This window comes from Haliotis rubra, unplaced genomic scaffold, assembly GCF_003918875.1.
Source record: "Haliotis rubra isolate DU_JTF1 unplaced genomic scaffold, ASM391887v1 Scf670, whole genome shotgun sequence".
NCBI lineage: Eukaryota > Metazoa > Mollusca > Gastropoda > Lepetellida > Haliotidae > Haliotis > Haliotis rubra.
Window position 1 is genome coordinate 369,417 of NW_025767380.1, and position 23,440 is coordinate 392,856.

General features: G+C 44.8%; 1 protein-coding gene across 2 annotated transcripts in view; it reads right to left on the reverse strand.

Moving 5' to 3' along the window:
- The window catches only part of LOC124257745 (postacrosomal sheath WW domain-binding protein-like), a 132,169-nt gene that overhangs the window by 3,216 nt on the left and 105,513 nt on the right, over nucleotides 1–23,440 (reverse strand). For both annotated transcript variants that reach the window (XM_046691880.1, XM_046691881.1), the window contains exon 3: nucleotides 1,076–1,161. In XM_046691880.1, coding sequence (XP_046547836.1) covers nucleotides 1,076–1,161 — 86 coding nt within the window. The remainder of the gene's footprint in view (nucleotides 1–1,075; nucleotides 1,162–23,440) is intronic.

Consider the following 23,440-nt stretch of genomic DNA (forward strand, 5'->3'; position numbering starts at 1 on the left):
ACAAGCGGATGCATGTTACCGCTAGTGTGTTACACCGGAAATGTGTGTCAAGCTCAATTCTGGTTTTGTCCCTGACGGAATATTCTTTGAATTTCGCTAAGAAAACAAACTCACTTTCTATATGGATAAAAGCATACCAACATACGCGTATTGAGAAATCTGGCCCATTACGAATTAATTTGCGATACATGTGTTAAGTGTATTTCACGGTTTACGTTAAGCTATTTTCATACGTTTCAAACCCGTGACGATCCGGGTTAGAATTGATCTTCAGTAACACATGCTTGTCGTAAGACGCGACTAACGGGATGGGGTAGTCAGGCTTGCTGACTTGGTGGACACATTGTCATCGTATCCTAATTGTGTATATCGATGCTCATGCCGTTGATCACTTGATTTGTAGGTCCAGGCTCGATTATTTACAGACCGCCGCCATATAGCTGGAATATTGCTGAGTGTGGCGTAAAACTAAACTCACTCACTCACTCTTCAACGTGACGAGCAGACTCTTTAACCACTTGGCTATCCCGGACACCTTCCAAGGGAACATAATGTCAAAGACTAAATATATATCTAGCCATTGCTTTTATTGACTCTGTGAATTCTTGTTGTGATGTCTGACTATTGCAAAAGAATATTTTGTTTTTAAGTTCAGGAAAAGCGACAACAAAATTAATTAAGGGTTAGTGAATATCCCACGTCATAAACAGCACTGGCTAAGTTTCAAAGTAGGACATGCCCGGTGGTAAGACGAAAACAGAGCATGTTTAAAAAATCTATACATATATGAAATATATATTGACGATTTCACAATAAGCACTCTGTATGTTTGTAATTAGTCAAGGGGCCTAGCAAAATATCATTGTAGAAATTTGTCGATGAAAGATTTATCAAGCTTATATGTCGTCATATACTAGTAACCGAAACATTGCCCAAATCAGCGTTAAACCCAACTCACTCACTCACTCACTCACTCACTCATCCAACTCATTCACCCCAACACTCACTCGCTATTACGAGAGCTATAGACACGGGGTGAATGTGACATTAATTATACTATACTATAAGTACTTACTCTCTCTGCTGAACCATATCAGTTTGCTGCGCAGGAGCAACGCCGCCAACAACAACGACGTTGGTACTTGATTGCTGCTGCATCATCTAAAACAATCAACATAACAAAAAAAACCCGTCAAAAATACAAAAACGAAAAATGCATCCTCACCCATCCAGGACATATTTCAACTCTACCTCGCTTAATATCCTTGACCTGTTCGCCACTCGTATTTCGCTTTAGAACTGAGGTCACCGAAATCAAATCTTTCACTGAGAGCAAGATGTATTGCGTTCATGAATTTGACACCCCAAACCAATGAACACGAAAATTCTAAACAAGCGTTCCAACATCAAAACGCGGGGAGAGCGAGCCGCCGAATAAATACTGAAATATATACTAATATTACAAAAGAGTTTTTGATTAATTTTGTAACGTATATTATGACATTCGAAAGTTTAAAACACTTGGTACCAATGTTACTGTTGATGTCTTAAATTGAGGCGCTTTTGTCTTCGGAAACTGAACTAATCTTGACTTGATCTTGATATTTGTTGCGGTAGGACGACGATGTCTCATTATATCACATGGGGCGGTGGGGTAGCCTAGTGGTTAAAGCGTTGGCTCGTCACGCCGAAGACCCGGGTTCGATTCCCCACATGGACACAATGTGTTAAGCCCATTTCTGGTGTCCCCCGCCGTGATATTGCTGGAATATTGCTAAAAGCGGCGTAAAACTAAACTCAGTCAGTCAGCACGCGAACCATTCTCACAGCTGCCTCGCCAAGCGAACCAAGATGGCGATCATGTTCAATGTCATTCGTTACCACTCGCCCCATTCCGTAACCTCCAAAAAGAAGACATGGAGGATATTTTGTTAATGTTGTCAAATAACATGTATATGTCATCGAGTGGTCTGAAAAAGTTGATATGTTCACAAGTTGCGTAACCATTGACAACATGAACAAAATATTCCATTTATTTTATTTTGATCATTGTTTATAACTGATCGAGACATCGATTTCGTAGTTCGCGTTTCGTAGTTCTAGACAAAAGTGATATTCTACTCAGTGAAAATGACAATACCATTTTTATTTTCACCAATATTTACAGTATTTCACCCTTAAGAATATAATAAAGAAGCTATTCAGCTTGTCCCGGAACAACACGAGTAGGTCACGAATGGTTTATTGTAGCCAAGCGCTCGCGTCCGTTCAGGGCCGATGCGAGCGCTCGCAGGGGGGCAATCGCGCGGGCGCCCGCGGTTCTGAACACGCCTCTGGAAATCGTGGAAATCTCAAAACGAGGCTCTGCCGCTAGAAAAGGTTGGCGGTCTGGTACGGAATTGACTTTATGTCAATCACATTGTACGTTACATAACTACACTGAATAAGCGCAAAAACACATAACAGGTGTAACCAGTGAGCCAGGTGCATTGTGAATAATTTTACGACCTCATCAAACAGGGGCAGTCTGTGACGTTTTAGTTAAGGTCATGCTGCCTACACCTCGCCATAAAATATAGAAATACGATGTTATTAAAGTTTACAATTAAAATTCATTTGTAAATACCATTTTCGTATGAATCAAGGAATTGGAATTCAATGTAACCATAGTTGTCTGTGATGTCTATTTTCACTTTCACACGAGAAAATTCGGATCGGCTGAAAAGTAGGTCATTGTCTGAATAGGTTAATGAAACTCATGTTTCGGTTTGTGCGCAGATCGATGCTCGTGCTGTTGATCACTGGGTTGTCTGGTCCAAACTCGATTATTTACAGACCGCCGCCATATAGCTGGAATATTGCTGAGTGCGGCGTAAAACTAAACTCACTCACTCATTCAAGTGCGTTCTCACAGTGAGACTTGCTGCAACAACTTATAGCATGCAACACAGCTGCAAATTGACAGCACTATAAACGTATGGATTCTAAATCGAACACCACTAGTTTAAGTCACATATGTGTGTGTGTGCTAGAGTATGTGCTTGGAGGTCATACCGCCTCCGTGGTTTTCTGGCTAGAGTATGTGCTTGGAGGTCATACCGCCTCCGTGGTTTTCTGGCTAGAGTATGTGCTTGGAGGTCATACCGCCTCCGTGGTTTTCTGGCTAGAGTATGTGCTTGGAGGTCGTACCGCCTCCGTGGTTTTCTGGCTAGAGTATGTGCTTGGAGGTCGTACCGCCTCCGTGGTTTTCTGGCTAGAGTATGTGTCTGGAGGTCGTACCGCCTCCGTGGTTTTCTGGCTAGAGTATGTGCTTGGAGGTCGTACCGCCTCCGTGGTTTTCTGGCTAGAGTATGTGCTTGGAGGTCGTAAAGACTCCGTGGACTACTGGCTAGAGTATGTGTCTGGAGGTCGTACCGCCTCCGTGGTTTTCTGGCTAAAGTATGTGCTTGGAGGTCGTAAAGACTCCATGGTCTACTGGCTAGAGTATGTGTCTGGAGGTCGTACCGCCTCCGTGGTTTTCTGGCTAAAGTATGTGCTTGGAGGTCGTAAAGACTCCGTGGACTACAGGCTAGAGTATGTGTCTGGAGGTCGTACCACCTCCGTGGTTATCTGGCTAAAGTATGTGCTTGGAGGCCGTAAAGACTCCGTGGACTACAGGCTAGAGTATGTGTCTGGAGGTCGTATCGCCTCCATGGTCTACTGGATATAGAGTGTGTCTGGAGGTCGTACCGCCTCCATGGTCTACTGGTGAGAGTATGTGTCTGGAGGTCGTACCACCTCCATGGTCTACTGGTGAGAGTAGGTGTCTGGAGGTTGTACCGCCTCCATGGTCTACTGGTGAGAGTATGTGTCTGGAGGTCGTACCACCTCCATGGTCTACTGGTGAGAGTATGTATCTGGAGGTCGTACCGCCTCCATGGTTTACTGGTGAGAGTGTGTGTCTGGAGGTTGTACCGCCTCCGTGGTTTTCTGGCTAGAGTATGTGCTTGGAGGTCATACCGCCTCCGTGGTTTTCTGGCTAGAGTATGTGCTTGGAGGTCGTACCGCCTCCGTGGTTTTCTGGCTAGAGTATGTGTCTGGAGGTCGTACCGCCTCCGTGGTTATCTGGCTAAAGTATGTGCTTGGAGGTCGTAAAGACTCCATGGTCTACTGGCTAGAGTATGTGTCTGGAGGTCGTACCGCCTCCGTGGTTTTCTGGCTAAAGTATGTGCTTGGAGGTCGTAAAGACTCCGTGGACTACAGGCTAGAGTATGTGTCTGGAGGTCGTACCACCTCCGTGGTTATCTGGCTAAAGTATGTGCTTGGAGGCCGTAAAGACTCCGTGGACTACAGGCTAGAGTATGTGTCTGGAGGTCGTATCGCCTCCATGGTCTACTGGATATAGAGTGTGTCTGGAGGTCGTACCGCCTCCATGGTCTACTGGTGAGAGTATGTGTCTGGAGGTCGTACCACCTCCATGGTCTACTGGTGAGAGTAGGTGTCTGGAGGTTGTACCGCCTCCATGGTCTACTGGTGAGAGTAGGTGTCTGGAGGTCGTACCACCTTTATGGTCTACTGGATAAAGAGTGTGTCCGGAGGTCGTACCGCCTCCATGGTCTACTGGTGAGAGTATGTGTCTGGAGGTCGTACCACCTCCATGGTCTACTGGTGAGAGTATGTATCTGGAGGTCGTACCGCCTCCATGGTCTACTGGTGAGAGTGTGTGTCTGGAGGTTGTACCGCCTCCATGGTCTACTGGTGAGAGTGTGTGTCTGGAGGTCGTACCGCCTCCATGGTCTACTGGTGAGGGTATGTGTCTGGAGGTCGTAACACCTCCATGGTCTACTGGTGAGAGTATGTGTCTGGAGGTCGTACCGCCTCCATGGTCTACTGGTGAGAGTAGGTGTCTGGAGGTCGTACCACCTCCGTGGTTATCTGGCTAAAGTATGTGCTTGGAGGCCGTAAAGACTCCGTGGACTACAGGCTAGAGTATGTGTCTGGAGGTCGTATCGCCTCCATGGTCTACTGGATATAGAGTGTGTCTGGAGGTCGTACCGCCTCCATGGTCTACTGGTGAGAGTATGTGTCTGGAGGTCGTACCACCTCCATGGTCTACTGGTGAGAGTAGGTGTCTGGAGGTCGTACCGCCTCCATGGTCTACTGGATAAAGAGTGTGTCTGGAGGTCGTACCACCTCCATGGTCTACTGGTGAGAGTATGTATCTGGAGGTCGTACCGCCTCCATGGTTTACTGGTGAGAGTGTGTGTCTGGAGGTTGTACCGCCTCCGTGGTTTTCTGGCTAGAGTATGTGCTTGGAGGTCATACCGCCTCCGTGGTTTTCTGGCTAGAGTATGTGCTTGGAGGTCGTACCGCCTCCGTGGTTTTCTGGCTAGAGTATGTGTCTGGAGGTCGTACCGCCTCCGTGGTTATCTGGCTAAAGTATGTGCTTGGAGGTCGTAAAGACTCCATGGTCTACTGGCTAGAGTATGTGTCTGGAGGTCGTACCGCCTCCGTGGTTTTCTGGCTAAAGTATGTGCTTGGAGGTCGTAAAGACTCCGTGGACTACAGGCTAGAGTATGTGTCTGGAGGTCGTACCACCTCCGTGGTTATCTGGCTAAAGTATGTGCTTGGAGGCCGTAAAGACTCCGTGGACTACAGGCTAGAGTATGTGTCTGGAGGTCGTATCGCCTCCATGGTCTACTGGATATAGAGTGTGTCTGGAGGTCGTACCGCCTCCATGGTCTACTGGTGAGAGAGTATGTGTCTGGAGGTCGTACCACCTCCATGGTCTACTGGTGAGAGTAGGTGTCTGGAGGTTGTACCGCCTCCATGGTCTACTGGTGAGAGTAGGTGTCTGGAGGTCGTACCACCTTTATGGTCTACTGGATAAAGAGTGTGTCCGGAGGTCGTACCGCCTCCATGGTCTACTGGTGAGAGTATGTGTCTGGAGGTCGTACCGCCTCCATGGTCTACTGGTGAGAGTAGGTGTCTGGAGGTCGTACCGCCTCCATGGTCTACTGGTGAGAGTATGTGTCTGGAGGTCGTACCGCCTCCATGGTCTACTGGTGAGAGTAGGTGTCTGGAGGTTGTACCGCCTCCATGGTCTACTGGTGAGAGTAGGTGTCTGGAGGTCGTACCGCCTCCATGGTCTACTGGTGAGAGTAGGTGTCTGGAGGTTGTACCGCCTCCATGGTCTACTGGTGAGAGTATGTGTCTGGAGGTCGTACCGCCTCCATGGTCTACTGGATAAAGAGTGTGTCTGGAGGTCGTACCGCATCCATGGTCTACTGGTGAGAGAGTGTGTCTGGAGGTCGTACCGCCTCCATGGTCTACTGGTGAGAGTAGGTGTCTGGAGGTCGTACCGCCTCCATGGTCTACTAGTGAGAGTATGTGTCTGGAGGTCGTACCGCCTCCATGGTCTACTGGTGAGAGTATGTGTCTGGAGGTCGTACCGCCTCCATGGTCTACTGGTGAGAGTAGGTGCCTGGAGGTTGTACCGCCTCCATGGTCTACTGGTGAGAGTAGGTGTCTGGAGGTCGTACCGCCTCCATGGTCTACTGGATAAAGAGTGTGTCTGGAGGTCGTAACACCTCCATGGTCTACTGGTGAGAGTAGGTGTCTGGAGGTCGTACCGCCTCCATGGTCTACTAGTGAGAGTATGTGTCTGGAGGTCGTACCGCCTCCATGGTCTACTGGTGAGAGTATGTGTCTGGAGGTCGTACCGCCTCCATGGTCTACTGGTGAGAGTATGTGTCTGGAGGTCGTACCGCCTCCATGGTCTACTGGATAAAGAGTGTGTCTGGAGGTCGTACCGCCTCCATGGTCTACTAGTGAGAGTAGGTGTCTGGAGGTCGTACCGCCTCCATGGTCTACTGGATAAAGAGTGTGTCTGGAGGTCGTACCGCCTCCATGGTCTACTAGTGAGAGTATGTGTCTGGAGGTCGTACCGCCTCCATGGTCTACTGGATAAAGAGTGTGTCTGGAGGTCGTACCGCTTCCATGGTCTACTGGTGAGAGTAGGTGTCTGGAGGTCGTACCGCCTCCATGGTCTACTGGTGAGAGTAGGTGTCTGGAGGTTGTACCGCCTCCATGGTCTACTGGTGAGAGTAGGTGTCTGGAGGTCGTACCGCCTCCATAGTCTACTGGTGAGAGTATGTGTCTGGAGGTCGTTCCGCCTCCATGGTCTACTGGATATAGAGTGTGTCTGGAGGTCGTACCGCCTCCATGGTCTACTGGTGAAAGTAGGTGTCTGGAGGTCGTACCGCCTCCATGGTCTACTGGATAAAGAGTGTGTCTGGAGGTCGTACCGCCTCCATGGTCTACTGGTGAGAGTATGTGTCTGGAGGTCGTACCGCCTCCATGGTCTACTGGATAAAGAGTGTGTCTGGAGGTCGTACCGCTTCCATGGTCTACTGGTGAGAGGGTGTCTGGAGGTCGTACCGCCTCCATGGTCTACTGGTGAGAGTAGGTGTCTGGAGGTTGTACCGCCTCCATGGTCTACTGAGTGAGAGTAGGTGTCTGGAGGTCGTACCGCCTCCATAGTCTACTGGTGAGAGTATGTGTCTGGAGGTCGTTCCGCCTCCATGGTCTACTGGATATAGAGTGTGTCTGGAGGTCGTACCGCCTCCATGGTCTACTGGTGAAAGTAGGTGTCTGGAGGTCGTACCGCCTCCATGGTCTACTGGTGAGAGTAGTTGTCTGGAGGTTGTACCGCCTCCATGATCTACTGGTGAGAGTATGTGTCTGGAGGTCGTACCGCCTCCATGGTCTACTGGATAAAGAGTGTGTCTGGAGGTTGTACCGCCTCCATGGTCTACTGGTGAGAGTATGTGTCTGGAGGTCGTACCGCCTCCATGGTCTACTGGATAAAGAGTGTGTCTGGAGGTCGTACCGCCTCCGTGGTCTACTGGTGAGAGTAGGTGTCTGGAGGTCGTACCGCCTCCATGGTCTACTGGTGAGAGTAGGTGTCTGGAGGTTGTACCGCCTCCATGGTTTTCTGGCTAGAGTATGTGTCTGGAGGTCGTACCGCCTCCGTGGTTATCTGGCTAAAGTATGTGCTTGGAGGTCGTAAAGACTCCATGGTCTACTGGCTAGAGTATGTGTCTGGAGGTCGTACCGCCTCCGTGGTTTTCTGGCTAAAGTATGTGCTTGGAGGTCGTAAAGACTCCGTGGACTACAGGCTAGAGTATGTGTCTGGAGGTCGTACCACCTCCGTGGTTATCTGGCTAAAGTATGTGCTTGGAGGCCGTAAAGCATCCGTGGACTACAGGCTAGAGTATGTGTCTGGAGGTCGTATCGCCTCCATGGTCTACTGGATATAGAGTGTGTCTGGAGGTCGTACCGCCTCCATGGTCTACTGGTGAGAGTATGTGTCTGGAGGTCGTACCACCTCCATGGTCTACTGGTGAGAGTAGGTGTCTGGAGGTTGTACCGCCTCCATGGTCTACTGGTGAGAGTAGGTGTCTGGAGGTCGTACCACCTCTATGGTCTACTGGATAAAGAGTGTGTCCGGAGGTCGTACCGCCTCCATGGTCTACTGGTGAGAGTATGTGTCTGGAGGTCGTACCACCTCCATGGTCTACTGGTGAGAGTATGTATCTGGAGGTCGTACCGCCTCCATGGTCTACTGGTGAGAGTGTGTGTCTGGAGGTTGTACCGCCTCCATGGTCTACTGGTGAGAGTAGGTGTCTGGAGGTCGTTCCGCCTCCATGGTCTACTAGTGAGAGTATGTGTCTGGAGGTCGTACCGCCTCCATGGTCTACTGGTGAGAGTATGTGTCTGGAGGTCGTACCGCCTCCATGGTCTACTGGTGAGAGTAGGTGCCTGGAGGTTGTACCGCCTCCATGGTCTACTGGTGAGAGTAGGTGTCTGGAGGTCGTACCGCCGCCATGGTCTACTGGATAAAGAGTGTGTCTGGAGGTCGTAACACCTCCATGGTCTACTGGTGAGAGTAGGTGTCTGGAGGTCGTACCGCCTCCATGGTCTACTAGTGAGAGTATGTGTCTGGAGGTCGTACCGCCTCCATGGTCTACTGGTGAGAGTATGTGTCTGGAGGTCGTACCGCCTCCATGGTCTACTGGTGAGAGTATGTGTCTGGAGGTCGTACCGCCTCCATGGTCTACTGGATAAAGAGTGTGTCTGGAGGTCGTACCGCCTCCATGGTCTACTAGTGAGAGTAGGTGTCTGGAGGTCGTACCGCCTCCATGGTCTACTGGATAAAGAGTTTGTCTGGAGGTCGTACCGCCTCCATGGTCTACTAGTGAGAGTATGTGTCTGGAGGTCGTACCGCCTCCATGGTCTACTGGATAAAGAGTGTGTCTGGAGGTCGTACCGCATCCATGGTCTACTGGTGAGAGTAGGTGTCTGGAGGTCGTACCGCCTCCATGGTCTACTGGTGAGAGTAGGTGTCTGGAGGTTGTACCGCCTCCATGGTCTACTGGTGAGAGTATGTGTCTGGAGGTCGTACCGCCTCCATGGTCTACTGGATAAAGAGTGTGTCTGGAGGTCGTACCGCCTCCATGGTCTACTGGTGAGAGTAGGTGTCTGGAGGTCGTACCGCCTCCATGGTCTACTGGTGAGAGTAGGTGTCTGGAGGTTGTACCGCCTCCATGGTCTACTGGTGAGAGTAGGTGTCTGGAGGTCGTACCGCCTCCATGGTCTACTGGTGAGAGTAGGTGTCTGGAGGTCGTACCGCCTCCATAGTCTACTGGTGAGAGTATGTGTCTGGAGGTCGTACCGCCTCCATGGTCTACTGGAAATAGAGTGTGTCTGGAGGTCGTACCGCCTCCATGGTGTACTGGTGAGAGTAGGTGTCTGGAGGTCGTACCGCCTCCATGGTCTACTGGTGAGAGTAGTTGTCTGGAGGTTGTACCGCCTCCATGATCTACTGGTGAGAGTATGTGTCTGGAGGTCGTACCGCCTCCATGGTCTACTGGATAAAGAGTGTGTCTGGAGGTTGTACCGCCTCCATGGTCTACTGGTGAGAGTATGTGTCTGGAGGTCGTACCGCCTCCATGGTCTACTTGATAAAGAGTGTGTCTGGAGGTCGTACCGCCTCCATGGTCTACTGGTGAGAGTAGGTGTCTGGAGGTCGTACCGCCTCCATGGTCTACTGGTGAGAGTAGGTGTCTGGAGGTTGTACCTCCTCCATGGTCTACTGGTGAGAGTATGTGTCTGGAGGTCGTACCGCCTCCATGGTCTACTGGTGAGAGTATGTGTCTGGAGGTCGTACCGCCTCCATGGTCTACTGGTGAGAGTAGGTGTCTGGAGGTCGTACCGCCTCCATGGTCTACTGGTGAGAGTAGGTGTCTGGAGGTCGTACCGCCTCCATGGTCTACTGGTGAGAGTAGGTGTCTGGAGGTTGTACCGCCTCCATGGTCTACTGGTGAGAGTAGGTGTCTGGAGGTCGTACCGCCTCCATGGTCTACTGGATAAAGAGTGTGTCTGGAGGTCGTAACACCTCCATGGTCTACTGGTGAGAGTAGGTGTCTGGAGGTCGTACCGCCTCCATGGTCTACTAGTGAGAGTATGTGTCTGGAGGTCGTACCGCCTCCATGGGCTACTGGTGAGAGTATGTGTCTGGAGGTCGTACCGCCTCCATGGTCTACTGGTGAGAGTATGTGTCTGGAGGTCGTACCGCCTCCATGGTCTACTGGATAAAGAGTGTGTCTGGAGGTCGTACCGCCTCCATGGACTACTAGTGAGAGTAGGTGTCTGGAGGTCGTACCGCCTCCATGGTCTACTGGATAAAGAGTGTGTCTGGAGGTCGTACCGCCTCCATGGTCTACTAGTGAGAGTATGTGTCTGGAGGTCGTACCGCCTCCATGGTCTACTGGTGAGAGTATGTGTCTGGAGGTCGTACCGCCTCCATGGTCTACTGGTGAGAGTATATGTCTGGACGTGGATAGATGGTTACCCTTGGATGTGGTACCGCCTCTGCGGTCTAATGGCGAGATATTAATGTGTCTGGAATACCGTAATTGATTCTGCCGGCGCTCACACAGCTGTGGCGCACATCTCTTGACTGATCGACCAATGAATTCGGACATTTTGTGAACATGTCAGTCAAACGGAGTATATTACGGCTTATTTTGTTTCCCAATATTCACATCGAAATGTCGAATATTCGTTAAACTCTTCACCCAATAGGATGATGATTTGGAGGTGTTACGCAAGCTTTCGGACATCTATATGTTCGATATATATATTTAGTCTTGTTTATATATTCCAGGTGCAGCAACTCGCATGTAACCTCGTTAGAAGCGTACACTTGTAACTGTAAAACAATCATTACAAGCACCCACCCAGCCACAGGCAGATAGACAGACAATCGTTACATCCTATTCCACCTGATCTGTCTTCTGATCAATTTTTTGTTCCCTACTCTCCTTCACAGGCTCAGGAGCGGTGGGGTAGCCAAGTGGTTAAAGCGTACGCCCGTCACGCCGAAGACCCGGGTTCGAGTCCCCACATGGGTACAATGTGTGAAGCCCGTTTCTGATGTCCCGTGTCGTGATGTTGCTGGAATGTAGCTGAAAGCTGCGTAAAACATACTCACTCACTCACTCACTCACCTACTTGCGGGTATAGTAACGTGCAGTATCTTTGGACAAAATAGTGTGACAATATGTCACAATTCACCCAGCTACAAATGGGTACCCAGTGAGGATAAGGCTGTGTGATAACTCGCTGCGCCTAACAGGCTGCATGAGTTGAATACTTCCCAGGGAGTTGAGTTGGTTAAAAGAATATCAGAAAAAAATACATCCGTTGATCAAGGGAACACTCAAGCGCCTTGAGCATGTACTAGTTGCGTGGATATGTGCGCTATATAAGTATCCTATCATCATCACTCACTCACTCACTCACAGGTTCATGGCAACTGAATCACTTTTTTTAAACATTCGGAAACATCTGCGAGTTTGGCAGGCACCGTAGTGCTACGAGCGATGCAATTAGAAGATTCACTTATTGTGTTTTCAGTGTAACTAGAGCTCGGTTCCCTGTTTTGCCAACCGTGTTCTGTAAGTGACTTAATGTAGTATCTTGAGTAGTATTTAGGCTGTATCAAGGCGTGATAGCTTGATGTCTGAGGAGATCCCTAAATGACGCAAGTGTATTTGGTGAAACCCGCGAGTACAGATATTGTGCTGACAAACCTACAACTTTAATCTGGGATTCGAAACCTGTGAGTGAGTGGGTGACTTTAGTTGTACACCACACTCAGCAATATTCCAGTCATATGGCGGCGGTCTGTAAATAATCGAGTCAGGACGAGACAATCCAGTGATCAACAGCATGAGCATCGATCTACGTAATTGAGATACGATGATGTGTCAACCAAGTCAATGAGCCTGGCCACCCGATCCCGTTAGTCGCCTCTTACCACAAGCATAGGTTGCTAAAGATCAATTGTAACCCGGATCTTCACGAGTTAAAAAACGTATGACAACTTTGTCACCTGATCTGCGTCAGCTTTTCAAAGAACTATTATGTTTATAGTGTAAGTATTTACATCGAACACAAATGTGCTGTGTGCAGTCATGGGAGACCATGGCTAGATGCTTTAAAGGACTATCCTTACGTTTGTTGAGTAAATCATTCTACCATGACTTCAGTAAATACTGGATTGTGATTGGTTAATTAAAGTCATTCAGAGGTATATAATCACGTTATATACCTCTGATTTTCCAACACACTATGTATTACTTTAAATCTTAATAACGCGGTTATGGTGGAATGGAGATATCTACAACGAAATTATAATAGCTCTAAAGTTTTTAATTAAAATGCACGACCCGCGTTCGGTTTTAAATTAAATTCATGGCTATTATAATTTGATATATACCTCTGATTTTCCAACACAGTAGGTTTATCTCCTAATTATGTTTTATTTATTGTGTTTGTTGTTTAACGTCGCCCTCACACTATTGCGGCGGGTTGTAAATATTAGAGTCTGGACCTGACAATCAAGTGATCAACATCATGAGCATCGTGACTTCAGGAGCATCTACGCAGTTGTGATACGATGACGTGTCAACCACGTCTGCGAGTCTGACCTACCGATCCCGTTAGTCGCCTAAGATTCTAACCTGGAGTTTCACGTGTTTATTATATTGACCAGAATGACCAGTCAGTAGTATGTAATGGATCGTGTGACCCTCCTTTTGTCGGAGGGACCCGGAGGTGATTAATATACATGAATCGTATTAATATGCAAATGAATGCATGACGTCATAGGTCGGCGAGGTTAATGAGTCGTAGCTATGACGACAGTAAGATGAAGAAAAGCTCATGAAAAGAGCAAATGAATGCATGAAGTCATAGGTCAGTGAGGTTATATGAATCGTAGCTATATGTTGATTGGCTCATCAAAATCACGTGACCATAGTGAAAAGGCATGAAAACTCATGAATATGTAAATGAACGCAGGATGTCATAGGTCAGCGAGGTTTACTGTACTACTGCTACTGGCCATAGGTCAGCGAGGTTAATGAATCGTAGCTATATGTTGACTAGCTCATCCAAATCACGTGACCTTAGTGAATATGCATGGAAACTCATGAACATGTAATATGAATGCCGGACGTCATCGGTCAGCGCGAGGTGGTGAACGAATCATAGCTATGACGATGATAAGATAAGAAAACTCATGAATATGCAGATGAATGCTATATAAGTCATCGGTCAGCTCGGTTAATGAATGCCTATAATAATGTGTGAAAATCAAGTAGATCAGATCAAGACTATCGAAATGAAGGTATTCTTAGAAATTCAGGTATCTCAAGGAAAATATATTTATAGAATTTTGCTAAAACCCACCATTTTTTTTAATGATGATGATAAAATAAGCAATACGTAAAACTTGTGACCTTGTTCTTCTATATCATTGAATAACCATTCAAATCGACACATCTTAATGGACAGGAAACCTAAAGAAGGAAATCGTTCATGATCTATTTATTAAAACTAAAAATGGTTAAAACAAAGCTGTGATGTAATCGATGGTGAGTTGTCCAAAGGTCAGCAACCTTTTCATACATGGCCATAAAGTGATCCATATTTTCGGGGAAAATTATCGGGTTAAAACTTTGATTTGTTGTTTATCTATGGGGGAATGAAATAGGGTGACATAATGAGCGTTCAAGCATGTCTCTCGATTGTTTGCCACTCGGAAACAGGTTTTGTATCAGAAGCAAGATCAGGGCCTCATTTCCCAAAGCACTAAGGTGATCATAGGTCACTATGGTAAACTTGGTGCAATGTTAAAGAATGGGAGTTAAGGTTAACCTTAGTTAAGGTTGCTTCGTGAACGGAGCCCCATGACATTTTTGTGATGGAAGGTTTGAGTAAAGAGCCGAGAGATACGCTTGTCATGCTTTGCTTCTGCGAGGAAATCATCCAACATTAAATCGCTCCATTGACGAGCATCAAAGTAATCCTCGTCCAATATATCGTAGGGAATTCCTTTCACAAACATCACATGAGGCAACTGTTCGCGGATGTGTTGATGTAATGGCTGCCACTGAATAAAACACCAAAACAATGCGGATTGGCAGGGGATGGATCAAGCCATGTCGTAGCAGATGAAAGGTAAACACAGACTTTCCGCAGCCACTAGGTCCGACCACCAGCACATTGGAGGGAATCAGGAAGTTGAATGAGCTCTTGAATATCAAGCGACGACGAGTGGACTTGCGGCGGCGGGCATTGCGACGGGGGTGGTAGTGGTTGGACTTGTAACGGCGAGTGGACTTGCGGCGGCGGTGGAGAGTGGTGTAGCTGAGATGTCTTAAGGTTATGTTTATTTCTTCTGTGTCGTAACATGACGTCTCTCATTGAAAATATTTTCTCACAGTCCGAACAGGTGGCATACGGTATGTGATTAGAAGGTCTGAAGCTTTCTGTTATACCCATCATCCATGTGATAGTTTAAGGCAGCATGTTTACGCTTCAAGGCAGCTAGTGCCCGTTCCACCACAGCCTTCATCTCCGACACATGTTGAATTTTCACAGGTTGTATTTTTAGTAGAGTCATTTGGCCCTTCTGCTTGGTTGCAACCTGTCTCTTCTTCATCGGTGTCCTCTTTGGTGCCCTTGTTTTCCTCTGGTGTGGTTTTCTCGACTTTGACTTGGTCTCGTTAAACTCGGCGAAAATTTATCTTGGTATATTCTATAAGAGCTCTCTTCATGTTGAAAGAAGATGTCTTATTCGTCTGATGGCAGAAGTGAAACTGTCAGTCTCCCCGACCCTACCATGGAGTTTTATTCTTGCACTTTGCTGTGACATGTACAGGAGCGAATCTGGAAGGACACTTTCTTCTTCACAGCACACTTGTTGGCATGTGTTAGAGCACGGTGGTACGTATATTTTAATCTACTCTTACAGTAAATACAGCTAAATAAACCCTGGTCAACTTCACCGTTGGCATCCACGGGTAGCAGGCCGAGTCATGTGTCACAAGGTAAGACATCTTCTACTAAACTGTTTCTCAATCCCACGTCTCAACTGAAATCATGCGCATGCGCAACAGCCCCCAAACCGTGTAGACGCAAGCCCGTCCGCTCGTGACATTTAAGTACTTTCAACACTCACACACACACGCACACTATACCCTCTACTCACACTTTGGAGTAGATAATTGGGAGAAATTAGGTCGGGGCTCACAGGTTAAAATAATTTAGAAGCTGAGGTTGCTAGCTGAAATAGTTAGATTTTGTTTGCCACTGCGCCTCTAGACGAGCGATGTTTGTGTTAAACCACGATTCATCTATATGCGCCACTGAGTAGCAAAGGACCAAGCACGCTCTTGTGATAAAGAGAGCTTATCGGGGACCTTGAGATACCTGAATTTCGAAGAATAGCTTCGCTTTGAAGTAGCCAGAAGTATAACCAGTAGCAGTAGTACAGTAAACCTCGCTGATCTATGACATGCTGGTGGAGTCATGTGTTTGATAAAGATCATTTAGCTGCAGGTGGAGGAATGTGTGTGTTAAAGATTATTGAGATGCTGGTGAAGAAGTATGTGTGATAAAGATTATTTACCTGCAGGTGGATGAATCTGTGTGTTAAAGATTATTTAGATGCTGGTGGAGTCATGTGTTTGATAAAGATCATTACCTGCAGGTGGATGAATGTGTGTGTTAAAGATTATTCACCTGCAGGTGGATGAATGTGTGTTCAAGATTATTGAGATGCTGGTGAAGGAATATGTAGGATAAAGATTATTTACCTGCAGGTGGAGGAATGTGTGTTAAAGATTATTTAGATGCTGGTGGAGTCATGTGTTAGATAAAGATCACTACCTGCAGGTGGATGAATGTGTGTGTTAAAGATTATTCACCTGCAGGTGGATGAATGTGTGTGTTAAAGATCATTTAGGTGCAGGTGGATGAATGTGTGTGTTAAAGATTATTTAGTTGCTGGTGGAGGAATGTGTGTGTTAAAGATCATTTAGCTGCAGGTGGAGGAATGTGTATGCTAAAGATTATTTAGATGCTGGTGGAGCGATGTGTTTGATAAAGGTCTTTTAGCTGCAGGTGAATGAATGTGTGTGTTAAAGAGTATTAAGATGCTGGTGGAGGAATGTGCGTGTTAAAGAGTATTTAGCTGCAGGTGTATGAATGTGTGTGTTAAAGAGTATTTACCTGCAGGTGGATGAATGTGTGTGTTAAAGAGTATTTACCTGCAGGTGGAGGAATGTGTATGTTAAAGAGTATGTAGATGCAGGTGGATGAATGTGTTTGATAAAGATCATTATCTGCAGGTGGAAGAATGTGTTTGATAAAGATCATCTAGCTGCAGGTGGATGAATGTGTTTGATAAAGATCATCTAGCTGCAGGTGGATGAATGTGTGTGTTGAAGATCATTTAGCTGTAGGTGGAGGAATGTGTTTGAGAAAGATTATTTAGATGCTGGTGGATGAATGTGTTTGTTAAAGATTATTTAGTTCCTGGTGGAGGAATGTGTATGTTAAAGATCATTTAGCTGCAGGTTGAGGAATGTGTGTGTTAAAGAGTATTTAGCTGCTGGTGGAGGAATGTGTTAGATAAAGATTATTGAGCTGCAGCTGGAGGAATGTGGGTGTTAAAGAGTATTTAGATGCTGGTGGATGAATGTGTTTGATGAAGTTCATTTAGCTGCGGGAGGATAAATGTGTGAGTTAAAGAGTATTTAGCTGCAGGTGGATGAATGTGTGTGTTAAAGATCATTTAGCTGCTGGTGGAGGAATGTGTTTGATTAAGATTATTGAGCTGCAGCTGGAGGAATGTGGGTGTTAAAGAGTATTTAGATGCAGGTGGATGAATGTGTTTGATAAAGATTATTTAGATGCTGGTGGAGGAATGTGCTTGATAAAGATCATTTAGCTGTAGGTGGATGAATGTGTTTGTTAAAGACTATTTAGATGCTGGAGGAGGAATGTGTTTGATAAAGATCATTTCGCTGCAGGTGGAGGAATGTGTGTGTTAGAGATTATTTACCTTCAGGTGGAGGAATGTGGGTGTTAAAGATTATTTAGATGCAGGTGGATGAATGTGTTTGCTAAAGATTATTTAGATGCTGGTGGAGTCATGTGTTTGATTAAGATTATTGAGCTGCAGCTGGAGGAATGTGTGTGTTAAAGATTATTTAGATGCTGGAGGAGGAATGTGTTTGATAAAGATCATTATCTGCAGGTGGAAGAATGTGTTTGATAAAGATCATCTAGCTGCAGGTGGATGAATGTGTGTGTTGAAGATTATTTAGCTGTAGGTGGAGCAATGTGTTTGAGAAAGATTATTTAGATGCTGGTGGAGGAATGTGTTTGTTAAAGATTATTTAGTTCCTGGTGGAGGAATGTGTATGTTAAAGATCATTTAGCTGCAGGTGGAGGAATGTGTGTTAAAGAGTATTTAGATGCTGGTGGAGGAATGTGTGTGTTAAAGAGTATTTAGATGCTGGTGGAGGAATGTGTGTGTTAAAGAGTATTTAGATGCTGGTGGAGGAATGTGTGTGTTAAAGAATATTTAGATGCTGGTGGAGGAATGTGCGTGTTAAAGAAGTATTTAGATGCTGGTGGAGGAATGTTAAAGAGTATTTAGATGTTGGAGGAAGTGTTATTTAGATTTGCTGGTGGTGGAGGAATGTGTGTGTTAAAGAGTATTTAGATGCTGGTGGAGGAATGTGTGTGTTAAAGAGTTTTTAGATGCTGGTGGATGAATGTGTGTGTTAAAGAGTATTTAGATGCTGGTGGAGGAATGTGCGTGTTAAAGAGTATTTACCTGCAGGTGGATGAATGTGTGTGTGAAAGATTATTTAGCTGCTGGTGGATGAATGTGTTTGTTAAAGATTATTTAGATGCTGGTGGATGAATGTGTTTGATTAAGATTATTGAGCTGCAGCTGGAGGAATGTGGGTGTTAAAGAGTATTTAGATGCAGGTGGATGAATGTGTTTAATAAAGATTATTTAGATGCTGGTGGAGGAATGTGTTTGATAAAGATCATTTTGCTGTAGGTGGATGAATGTGTTTGTTAAAGATTATTTAGATGCTGGTGGAGGAATGTGTTTGATTAAGATTATTGAGCTGCAGCTGGAGGAATGTGGGTGTTAAAGAGTATTTAGATGCAGGTGGATGAATGTGTTTGATAAAGATCATTTAGCTGCAGGTGGAGGAATGTGTGTGTTAAAGATTATTTAGATGCTGGTGGAGTCATGTGTTTGATAAAGATCATTTCGCTGCAGGTGTATGAATGTGTGTGTTAGAGATTATTTACCTTCAGGTGGATGAATGTGTGTGTTGAAGATTATTTAGCTCTAGGAGGAGGAATGTGTTTGATAAAGAATATTTAGATGCTGGTGGAGGAATGTGTTTCATAAAGATCATTTAGCTGCAGGTGGAAGAATGTGTGTTAAAGATTATTTAGATGCTGGTGGATGAATGTGTTTGATAAAGATTATTTACCTGCAGGTGGATGAATGTGTTTGATAAAGATTATTTACCTGCAGGTGGATGAATGTGTGTGTTAAAGATTATTTAGTTGCTGGTGGAGGAATGTGTTTGTTAGAGATCATTTAGCTGCAGGTTGAGGAATGTGTGTGTTAAAGATTATTTCGATGCTGGAGGAGGAATGTGAATGATAAAGATAATTTGGCTGCAGGTGGAAGAATGTGTGTGTTAAAGAGTATTTAGATGCAGGTGGATGAATGTGTGTGTTAAAGAGTATTTAGATGCAGGTGGAGGAATGTGTGTGTTAGGAAGTATTTAGATGCAGGTGGAAGAATGTGTGTGTTAAAGAGTATTTAGATGCAGCTGGAGGAATGTGTTTGATAAAGATCATTTAGCTGTAGGTGGATGAATGTGTGTGTTAGAGATTATTTACATTCAGGTGGATGAATGTGTGTGTTGAAGATCATTTAGCTGTAGGTGGAGGAATGTGTTTGAGAAAGATTATTTAGATGCTGATGGAGGAATGTGTTTGATGAAGATCATTTAGGTGCAGGTGGATGAATGTGTGTGTTATAGATTATTTAAATGCTAGTGAAGGAATGTGTGTGATAAAGATTATTTACCTGGAGGTGGATAAATGTGTGTTAAAGATTATTTAGATGCTGGTGGAGGAATGTGTTTGATAAAGATCATTACCTGCAGGTGGATGAATGTGTGTGTTAAAGATTATTCACCTGCAGGTGGTTGAATGTGTGTGTTAAAGATTATTTAGCTGCAGGTGGAGGAATGTGTTTGATAAAGATTATTTAACTGCAGGTGGCTGAATGTGTTTGATAAAGATTATTTACCTGCAGCTTTAGGAATGTGTTTGATAAAGATTATTTAGCTGCAGGTGGATGAATGTGTTTGATAAAGATTATTTACCTGCAGCTTTAGGAATGTGTGTGTTAAAGAGTATTTAGATGCTGGTGGAGGAATGTGTGTGTTAAAGATCATTTATCTGCAGGTGGAGGAATGTGTTTGATAAAGATCGTCTAGCTGCAGGTGGATGAATGTGTTTAATAAGGATTATTTACGTGCAGGTGGAGGAATGTGTTTGTTAAAGATTATTTAGATGCTGGTGGAGGAATGTATTGTGTTAAAGATCGTTTAGCTGCAGGTGGAGGAATGTGTGTGTTAAATATTATTTAGCTGCTGGTGGAGGAATGTGTTTGATGAAGTTCATTTAGCTGCAGGTGGATTGATGTGTGATTAAAGATTATTTAGCTGCAGATGGATGAATGTGTGTGAGACAGATTATTTAGATGCTGGTAGATGAATGTGTGTGCTAAATATTATTTAGATGCTGGTGGAGGAATGTGTTTGATGAAGTGCATTTAGCTGCAGGTGTATGAATGTGTATGATAAAGATTATTTAGCTGCAGGTGTATGAATGTGTGTGTCATAAGAGCATTTTAGTTGCAGGTGAGTGAGTGAGTTTGTTTAGTTTAACGCCGCTTTCAGCAATACTCCAGCAATATCACGGCGGGGGACACCAGAAATGGGCTTCACACATTGTACCCATGTTAAGGAACTGAACGTGACGAGAAACGCCTTAACTACTAGGCTACGGCTGCAGGTGGAGGAATGTGTGTGATAAATTTTATTCAGCTACTGGTGCAGGAAATGTCTTGAATGTATTTAAGGAGATATTTGGTTGTTGACCAAGGCAAGATGTGACAAAGATTAGTTGTGGTTGACGTTGTGGTAAAGATCTTTTAGCTGCTGACGCAGGGGAAATAACATGAAGAAACGCGATGAACGACGGATAGCTGTGAGGAACAAATGTGACATTTCCTGCCTCTACAAACTGAACATGAATCACATGACAAGTAACTGATCACATCCATCCCGCTGGCCAGGTACAGGCTATTTCGTAAAAGAACAAGACACATTATCAAACAATATTCATAGCCGTCGCAACCCTATCAGGCCCAAAACGTACGAAAACGACTCAGACCCATCACTTTTACCCCTACACCTTGTCTAAAACACCGACCCGTAAATACAACAACCCCATAAACAATACAAAATAAAAACCGAAAAAACAAACAAGGAATCGCAGTCACCCACTGGTTTCTCTGCCTCATGTGCACTGGGATGATACGCTCGAAGTCTCATTGCATAAACTGGCAGAGCTACCGAAGGTGATTACATCACATCTTCATCTGCATTCAAACGATAGATATGTTATGTACTAGATACAACTATACAAATATCAAATGAATGACTGTATTTACTTACTTGCATCGCGGCGGCTCGTACTGTAATTGCTGTTTTCAATACTTTCCGACAAGGCTGGTAATGTACGCATGCGCAGTTGAAAAACCACGATGAATTTTCATTCCCGGAAAGGAGCTGGGCGGGACCTTGGTTTCTAAGAAACGCACAGAAGAAAGCAGGTTTGGTCTGGTATTCCCCAAAAACGTAAAATCTGCAATAAAATGCATGACAAACGTCAGGAAACAAAAAATGCTATGTTTGAGGTTGGTAGAAGTCGGCTAGAATCAAACTTAGACATTAAACTGCACAAAAAAGCAATTTCAAAACTACAATCGCTTGTTCAAATGAATACCCCTTCGGTTTACTGAAAGAATTCGAGAAAGAAATGATGGATTTTGTTCAAATTTGGTACCAAGGTTTTTTGACTGGAGATTTACCGACACCACTTGAATTTTGTGACCTTGAGGTCATTTTAAAGAGTCACAGCGAAGTAACAGTTTTGCACATGCCAAGCTTGGTAGCCGCGAACTCAGGAAAGTATTAATAGATTTTGATCCTATTGTATATCAAGGTGCATGGTCGGGGTTCCCCCAACACCAATTGATTGGGAAACTTGTGTTCATTTTAAGTTCACAGTGAAAAGTGTTTAGCACATGTCTAACTTTTTAGTGCGAAAATACAAGACAGAATTAATATGTTTTGCTTAAAGGTAGTACCAACATGCGTTGGGAGTATCGTCTAACGCCAGTCGAATTCAGGGACCTTCGGATTATTTTCAAGGTCACAGCGAGTATTCTTGCGATATCTCCAACCCTAATGGATGGAATTTGTTCGCATTTTGTATCAAGGCATCAGATGACAATTTCGGTAACGTTTACATAATTTTCAGGGTCAGACAGAGGATAATTGCGACATTCAGATATCGACATGTGGCGGGGGTAATAGCTATGTTTGTGACAAACGCTTTGTCATAACTAATTTTCAAATTTGTGTTAGTATATGGCTTCTATAATTTCATGTTAATTCTACCAACTGTGAAATTATTCGTGACACGTCTTAAATAAGCAAGAGATTATTTGTGTATGTTTCGAAAATTAAAGTTAATTGTTTTTCATTATGGAGTTATTTTCGATGTTGACGCAAGGACATATTTTACGAGCAATAGCTTTCAATAATGGGGGCTCCTTGCCACAAGGCTGGAGACCTATTCGAATCGTTAAAAGGTCACATAAACCCTAGGGGGTACAAATACATAAATCACTAACTGGCATCGTTATAAATGAAACCCGTCATTAAAACTACTCATTTCGACCTTTAATTGACTTAAATCGACCTTTTTTGACAACAGTGCACAATTCTCACCCGCAGACGAAATTTCAACCAATCAGGCAGCGCGCCTCTGTGACGTCATATGAGGAATAGGTTTGAGGGCCGATGCAGAATTCATCTACATTTTAGGGGGTAAATTATCTTGTTTACAGGCTTGTATAAACCTGAAATCGTGACAATTGTGGTGGAAAATGAAAGCTATATGTTCTCACAATCTACTGTCATTTAATTTTGTCTCCTGCTTTTCCTAGTTTCCGAGTTACAACTTGTTTTCATAGACGATTCTGTCAAAATCGATTGGTGTCGTTAGGCCCTATTTGTATAATGACTGATCCAAATTGATCCCATTTCTGTGTTTTTTTACCTCGATATTTAATCATGTCATGTAAAAATCTGTTTGTATTCTCAAAACAGTGTCGGCCCATAAGTTTTCACATGCAATACAGCAATTAATACTCCCTTGTTGTAACCCGTGTTAGGTGGTATAAACCTGCACATGTTATTTGTCGTCATTCACTTGATGGTCAGTTAATGAATTTATAACAGGTATAATTAGTGGTAACACACTTAGATTACCCGACAAAGGTTCCCATTTGGCATTTCTTGTGTCTGGAGTAAATATTCAACATTATAAACATCGATCAAAGGATTAACCGATAACACGCTGATTGATTAATTACTTTTATCTTACACAGCGGAATTGTCAAAGGTAGTGTTTATGTATGTAGATTTACTAATTTATACTGAATACACTCTGTCGTGTCGGTGTCTGCGTAAAAACAACGTCCTTCTTTCAAAGGATTAACCGGCAATACATTGATTGATTGCCCATTATTGGCTAACTAAATTACTGTTTTTAAAGAAAGGCGGACATTATGCAATTAGTTGCCAGGTGTGCTATCTTGGGTGACCAATGAGACTATACACCAATACCTGAAAAA